At 44.0% G+C, this 7,296-nt stretch overlaps 1 protein-coding gene across 3 annotated transcripts; it reads left to right on the top strand.

The window, feature by feature from the left end:
* The first annotated feature begins 28 nt into the window (after positions 1-28).
* Positions 29-7,000, top strand: supt7l.L (SPT7 like, STAGA complex gamma subunit). 3 transcript variants are annotated; one of them, XM_018262107.2, is made up of 5 exons: positions 29-159; positions 1,082-1,632; positions 1,730-2,054; positions 2,966-3,203; positions 6,554-6,993. In XM_018262107.2, exons 2-5 carry the CDS (start codon positions 1,220-1,222, stop codon positions 6,814-6,816), a joined length of 1,239 nt encoding a protein of 412 aa, XP_018117596.1. In that variant the 5' UTR covers positions 29-159; positions 1,082-1,219; the 3' UTR covers positions 6,817-6,993.
* Positions 7,001-7,296: the final 296 nt, after the last annotated feature.

The raw sequence follows: 7,296 nt of genomic DNA on the forward strand, positions 1-7,296 counted from the left end.
CGGAACGCACAACACTAGCTTCCACTCTATGAACTACTGCGGCGCGGCCCACAGCTGCTTCCGGTCTCATGGAGGCGCCTGCTCATGAGGTCACTTCCGGCGTGCCCCCAGACTGCTACAGTGGAGCCGCAGTGAATGCAATAAGTGAATGTAAGACTTGTAAGTGATTGTAGAGAAGGTAAGTGAATGTGTGGGAGAACTGGGGAGATGGACTTTCAATATTAGAGGCCCTGGGCCGAATTACCCTAAGCAGCTGCAATTGTCTCCTGAGATCACAATGCCAGTGTTTGCATCCCTGTATTTCTTGCATTAAGTGCAGAGCAGTGTCATTGAAAGAAACACAGTTGCACTGGCAAATCGGCCACAATTGCCTTCCAGTTGCTTGCTGTGGCATTGATGGTGCACAAGTGCCTTTAGGTGATTGTTATAATAGGCAGTTAGGGATCATTTATCTCAGGTTACTCTCACAAGAAGAACCCAGACTTGCCCCCCTGTGCCTCTGCCTGTAGAACCTAGGGATGCACCGAATCCACTATTTGGGATTTGGCCGAATCCCTGAATCCTTGGTGAAAGATTTGGCCGAATCCGAACACTAATTTGCATATGCAAATTAGGGACAGAAAAGGAAAAAGTGGAAAAAATTCTTCTTTTGTGACGAAAAATCACAGCTTCTGGAGCGAGCACACACGCATGTCTGAAAGATTTAAAGGTCCTTTAAAGGGGAAATCACATGGGACATTCTCTTATAATCTGATAGAGTGAATTGCTATTCAAAGGGGAAGTAATATATCACATCACCGTTTCCCCATTTCAACACAGGGTGTCCAATTTGGAATATTCAAAATTACCATACTATATTTGGGTTTTGTTGTTTGTTTCTCCGTTGCCATAGGCGATGATCCTTTTTTTATTTGTGGAGCATTTTTACAGCTGACAGACTGGAATAGGACCGAAAGGAGTCAACGAAACTAAAAGGACTAAACTTTTTCCTCCCCTTTTTTCCTTCTTTATACTCCGCCTGTAGAATGTTGGTAATGTGTTGCATTCTCATTGTACCTTTTTGTAATTTTGTGCCACCCAGGAGTCCGGTGATAAAATCTGGGACTACGAGAAGCATCTCATGCTGCTGAAAGAAGCTCAGGACGAGATAAAGTAGATGATGCTATGGATTGAGAGCCCATTGATTTGGTAAATATAATCACTCACAGCAAGAGAGAAGATGATGCGCTACTGGGGTGAGATCCCAGTCGCCTCTGGGCAGACCAATAGAAGCTCCTTTGATCTCCTGCAGCGTGAGTTCCGAACAGTGGAAATGCAGGAGCCTCCCCTACACCAGCCTTCAGCCAATAAGCCCAGACCTACAACTATGCTGGACATTCCGTCTGAACCCTGCAGCCTCACCATCCACACCATTCAGCTCATCCAGCATAACCGCAGACTGCGTGGCCTTATTACCAGCGCTCAGGCTCAGAACCAGCAGCAGGTGGAAGGTATGAAGGTGGAGGAGAGTGAACCCCTTCCCCACAGGCCCACCTCTCCCACACTCCCAGATGATCTGTTGCCCCAGGACTGTAAGGTCCCCAAGCTGCCATTCCAGATACGACACAGCGACCCCGAGAGTGAATTTTATAGGTATGTATGTGTATTTTCAGTTATATGAATATATGAATACGCTCAATGTGGAATAATAAAGTCCCAGACTGATGTCTTCGTATTCTTCATTCTTTAGAGGCAAAGGGGAACCAGTCACAGAGCTCAGTTACCATTCCTGTCGTCAATTCATGTACCAGTCTGTAGCCACCATACTGGCCCACGCCGGCTTCGAATCTGCTAATGAAAGTGTTCTGGAAACCCTGACTGACATTGCCCACGAATACTGCCTGAAATTTACTAAGATGTTGCGATTTAACGTAGACCGTGAAGCCAGACTGGGGCAGACGCCCTTCCCGGATGCCATGGAGCAAGTCTTCCACGAAATGGGCATCGGGAGCGTTCTGTCTCTTCAGAAGTTTTGGCAGCAGCGTATTAAGGATTATCACACGTACATGTTGCAGGTAACCCATACAATATAGAATGCATGGTTAGTTGTATAACAATCATTTGTTTAATTCACTCTGCCCTCCACCCCTGCGCCTAAGATCTGGATATTTGCTCACGTACCTGAAGTATGTAGTCAGGACTTACCCTGGTGGTCTAGTGGGCAGTGGGGTCCACCGGCGCTCCTTCAGCGTGGACGCCCACTGCGCAGCTCCTTCCTTCCTGGTGCCGGTTTCCTCTAAGGCCCACGCGCTGCGCACGCTCGTTTCTTAAAGGCGCAGTGACGCTGGCGTGTGACGTCAGCGCGCAATGGCACCAAATTCAAACAGTATTTAAGGGGAATTTAGTTTTCAGCAAGTTGCCCGTTGTTAGGTTCAATTAGCTTGTTCCTGGGTGTTATTACTTGTGATTCCTGTTTTGATCTACTGTGTTTGACCCTTGTCTGCCTGCTACTACTCTGACCTCTCCAATCCTGACCTTGCCTGTCTGAAACTACATTGTTCTCTCCAATCCTGAAACCTTGCCTGTTCTCCGACTATTCTACGATCTCTAATCCTGATTCTGGCCTGTCTGACTATTCTAACGCTTGAGCTGGCCCGGCCTGCCTGTTCCTAGTGGCTTCCTATCTTCCAGCATCCTTGTAAACAGTCGTGCCCCATTGCCTGCCAGAACTTACGCCTTGGACCTCTTGTTAAGTCCAGGTGGCATCTGAGTAAGCAGAGGGCTTAGGCGGTCACTTAACTGGTGAAGTACGAGCCGAGACCAGGGTGCTTGGCATCTGTTCTGGTGTAGGGTGCCAACCGTGACATATGTGTGTCAAGAGCCATATTTGGAAACATTTAAAATGTGTATATAATATATGTAGCTTATATACACGTTTGTGCAGTTGGCAGTAATGTTGCACATTATTTTGTATTTGCTGCTACAGGTCAGCAAGCAGCTCTCAGAAGAATATGAGAACATTGTGCACCCAGAGAGGGTCTCTGAAGATACCAAGCCCGTGAAGATTAAAGAGGAACCTGTCACTGACATAACCTTCCCAATCAACGAGGAGCTGGAGGGTGACCTAGCACCCGGGGACCAGTCGTTGCCCGTGGGTGTTCTGGGAGCTCAAAGTGAGAGGTTTTCTGCTAACATTGAAGTTGACTCATCACCTCAGCCCTCTGGTAAGGAAGTGGCGGCACTAAAGCAATTAAATACAGTAACTCAGCGAGTGCTTTATTTCAATTTATTTCAGAAATTCAAGACTTCCAAAAGTTATGGAATGAGACAGTAAGTTTGCCTAGGAGTGGTGATCCATAGCAACCAATAAGCAGGTAGAATTTACTGGTCACCTGTTTAAAAGCAAACATCTAATTGGTTGCTACAAATCACAGCTACTGGGCCAACGTAGAGTCTTTTATTACATATGGGAGCGAGTGCAGATTTTCCAAAATGCCACAACTTTTTTTTAGAATTTGGCCTTAACTGTATCCTTGCTGCTTAGCGGAACCACCAAATCGAGTAGACGGGTTGGGATTCAGGGGTTTGGTGGAAATTTTTGCTGAATATGCAGTGTTCAGGCTAATTCAAATATCAAAGATTTAGTGTTTCTCTAATTTATATATCCTGACTGCTCTGTTACAATGATTAGATGCTTGCTGCGGTAGTATAGTCACTTTAAATAAGCCTTTTAGATAAACACTGCTAAGTCTTTGGGCACGGACATACATGCGGTTTTCGGGAAATACGATAACCTAGTGTGCCATTGCCTAAGCTTGAAACTGCTTAGCAAATTTACATATCGGACGGCTTTTTTTTTTTAAAACCGGTGCCGCGTTTCCGCACGGTAAAACCACGTGTGTCCTGGCCCTTATGAGACTGATGCCACGAGGATCCCTGCCATAAAGCAAGACATAGCTGCAGTTTTTCATAAGTACTAGGAAGCGCCCTCCCTCGTGCAAGCACAATACATTGCCCCACACATTATGCTATTTGACAAGGCCCTGGTACCAAATGGACTGGTCCTGTATGAATTCCATCACATGTCCTCCTGCTATTATTCTGTTCTGCTGTTGCTACTCTTTCCTTCCACATCGGCCATTGCACTTGCCATCATGGTACATGAGCAGAAGAAATTTTCGAACATACTGGATTATCTGCAATCCAACAGGATCACAGATCCAGACCTGCCATACATGTGTGTAGGTAACTATCTGCAAATAAAGCATTATTACATTTTATTTGGGTGCCCTGTTGTTTCTATTATTTTGTAAAATCCTTGGGTATCTCACAGGGGACCTCTGCAGCGAGCACCTAAATAGTATGACTAAAGTATTGTGGTGTGCACCATTAATTACCTTACTGCCATACATGTGCCGCATTGTGAAAATCAGCCAATATTTAAAGGAGAAGGAAAGCTACCGAGGCAGTTTATTGCCAATAGATGAACCACAACAGTGCAAGCTAGAATGCTACACTTATTCTGTAGAATGCTTTACTTTTAAATAGCTCTAGAAACACTCTACGTTTGTGTAGAATAGCAGCTGCCATATTAGCTTGGTGTGGCATCACTTCCTGTCTGAGTCCCTCCCTGCTCTCTTAGCTCTGGGCTCAGATTACAGCAGGGAGGGGAGGAGGGAAAAGGATGGGGGAGGGGGAGAGAGGAGCAAACTGAGCATGCTCAAGCCCTAGTCCTGGAGGTTTAAGATGAAAACAGGAAGTCTGATAGAGAAGCCCATTTGTACACAATAGAAGGAAAGAAATGCTGTGTTTCTTTTTTGACTCAGAGCAGCATTACTTTGAGGGTTTTATAATCACTGAGGAATGAATGAAATACCATACTTATTTTAGTCTAGTGGTTAGACTGTATCCTGTAGCTCATTTGTGGGGGGTTGCTGGGAGTTATAGCATCACAGTTGGTGAGACAAAAGTTGCAGATCTCTGTCCCTGTAGTTTTTGGGGGTTGCAGTGTTCTTGTACAGAACCGCACTCTTGTTATTCTGCGCTGATGAAAATCCGAGGGATAATATTGCCTATAATAGCACATGTATCAGCGTCGGTGCCTTTATCTATAAATGATCTAACTTAATAGCAGAGATGTATAGTATTATTCTCCCTGTTCCTACTATTAGTGCCATTAAATGTGAAGAGGCGCTGCCATACCTCTCCGTCCGAATGAAGCATGCTATTAAGCTGAAATGATGCTTAGCTGAAATTACTATGCAAACCCACTTATTTGCCTGCTAAAGTGGATTGGAGTTGAAATCAATTTGCTTTTCAATCAGCTCCAAAAAGCGATGGGTTGTGTTTTTTTTTTTTTTGGTTTCTGAATTTTTTCTCCTCGCCAGCATTGCAACAGGCTAATGAACCAAGCAGCACGCAGGGGCCCTCCGCTGATCATTGATTGCACGGAATGTTCTTCTGAGAGGCTTTGATTTCATAAGGCAGCGGCTCCTGCTGTTTATTGGATGCAGGCTGCTCAGAAATGGGTTTATTTACTGGCCTTAAAGGGAAAATACACCCTAAGGGAAAACAAAGAATGTACAGTATTGTGTAACAGCATTGACGTAGCTTATTGTGTGCCCAGAACATTCCTTCTCTGTATATTTGTATTTATACATATGGGTGGGAGCTGCCATATTCTTTCCCTTATACAGTACAGTATGAGGGTATAGCTTATTGTGTGCCCAGAACATTCCTTCTCTGTATATTTGTATTTATACATATGGGAGGAGGGAGATGCCATATTGATTCCCTTAGACAGTACAATATGAGGGTATAGCTTATTGTGTGCCCAGAACATTCCTTCTCTGTATATTTGTATTTATACATATTGGAGGAGGGAGGGGCCATATTGATTCCCTTAGACAGTACAATATGAGGGTATAGCTTATTGTGTGCCCAGAACATTCCTTATCTGTATATTTGTATTTATACATATGGTAGGAGGGAGGTGCCATATTGATTCCCTTAGACAGTATAGTATGGGGGTATAGCTTATTGTGTGCCCAGAACATTCCTTCTCTGTATATTTGTATTTATACATATGGGTGGGAGCTGCCATATTCTTTCCCTTATACAGTACAGTATGAGGGTATAGCTTATTGTGTGCCCAGAACATTCCTTCTCTGTATATTTGTATTTATACATATGGGTGGGAGGTGTCATATTGATTCCCTTAGACAATACAATATGAGGATATAGCTTATTGTGTGCCCAGAACATTCCTTCTCTGTATATTTGTATTTATACATATTGGAGGAGGGAGGGGCCATATTGATTCCCTTAGACAGTACAATATGAGGGTATAGCTTATTGTGTGCCCAGAACATTCCTTCTCTGTATATTTGTATTTATACATATTGGAGGAGGGAGGTGCCATATTGATTCCCTTAGACAGTACAGTATGGGGGTACAGCTTATTGTGTGCCCAGAACATTCCTTCTCTGTATATTGGTATTTTTGCTTATGGGAAGGAGCTGCCATATCTAAGACATAAGTATGTGCCTGACTCGGTAATTCTGTTAAATTGCAGGATCTGATGTGAATACCTCGCCGCTTTGGGGTCTGGCACAGGTTAAAATGGAGCCCCAGGAGAACGAGGAAGGAGCTGTACACGGACACAGCGTGCTGGGCAATGACGTGTTTGAGGAAGCCATGTCTGGGATGAGTGACTCTGCTATGCCGGGCAGCCCCAATGGATCAGAGGCCAGCTACTCCTCCCATTCCCCCGAAAGTTTCATGGGCTCCTCCCCTGTCTTTAACCAACGACCCAAGAAAAAGATGAGGAAAATGTGAAGAGAGTCCCAGGCGGCTCTGTGCAGAGACTCACTACTGCTCCTCCTGTTGGGGAGGCTAAATTACCACTGGAGACTGGCGCTGTTCTATTTCAGGAGAAATCATCTTTGTAGATATAAACAAAATACCGATGAAAATGAATGGGTTTTGTATTAAAATTAGGGATTTTCTTCTGCACCTTAAAGACATTTTTACTTTGATTATAAATGACACCACTTCATTGTGTAAATAGTATTTGCAGTTGTTACATAGTTAAATCAGGTTGAAAAAAAGACCATGAAATTCAACTCCTCCATATAAAGCCAGCATCCATAGACACTGACACTGACCCCTCCTTACACTCACATCAATTATATATACACATATCTATACTAAGGGGCATATTTATCAAGGCTTGAATTTCGATTGGAAAAACTTCTAAATTCGAATTCAAAAAGACTAACCGAAATTTAGTCAAAGTTTTTTTTTTTTTCTTCTGGT

This window comes from Xenopus laevis, chromosome 5L (assembly GCF_017654675.1).
Source record: "Xenopus laevis strain J_2021 chromosome 5L, Xenopus_laevis_v10.1, whole genome shotgun sequence".
NCBI classification, from domain to species: domain Eukaryota; kingdom Metazoa; phylum Chordata; class Amphibia; order Anura; family Pipidae; genus Xenopus; species Xenopus laevis.

What these genes read in the sequence shown, in the direction of transcription:
- supt7l.L (XM_018262107.2), top strand. Translation starts at nt 1,220, where the DNA reads ATGATGCGCTACTGGGGTGAGATCCCAGTCGCCTCTGGGCAGACCAAT. An exon ending in CCCGAGAGTGAATTTTATAG is followed by an intron (nt 1,633 to 1,729) that starts GTATGTATGTGT and finishes TTCATTCTTTAG; the next exon opens with AGGCAAAGGGGAACCAGTCA. An exon ending in CTCATCACCTCAGCCCTCTG is followed by an intron (nt 3,204 to 6,553) that starts GTAAGGAAGTGG and finishes GTTAAATTGCAG; the next exon opens with GATCTGATGTGAATACCTCG.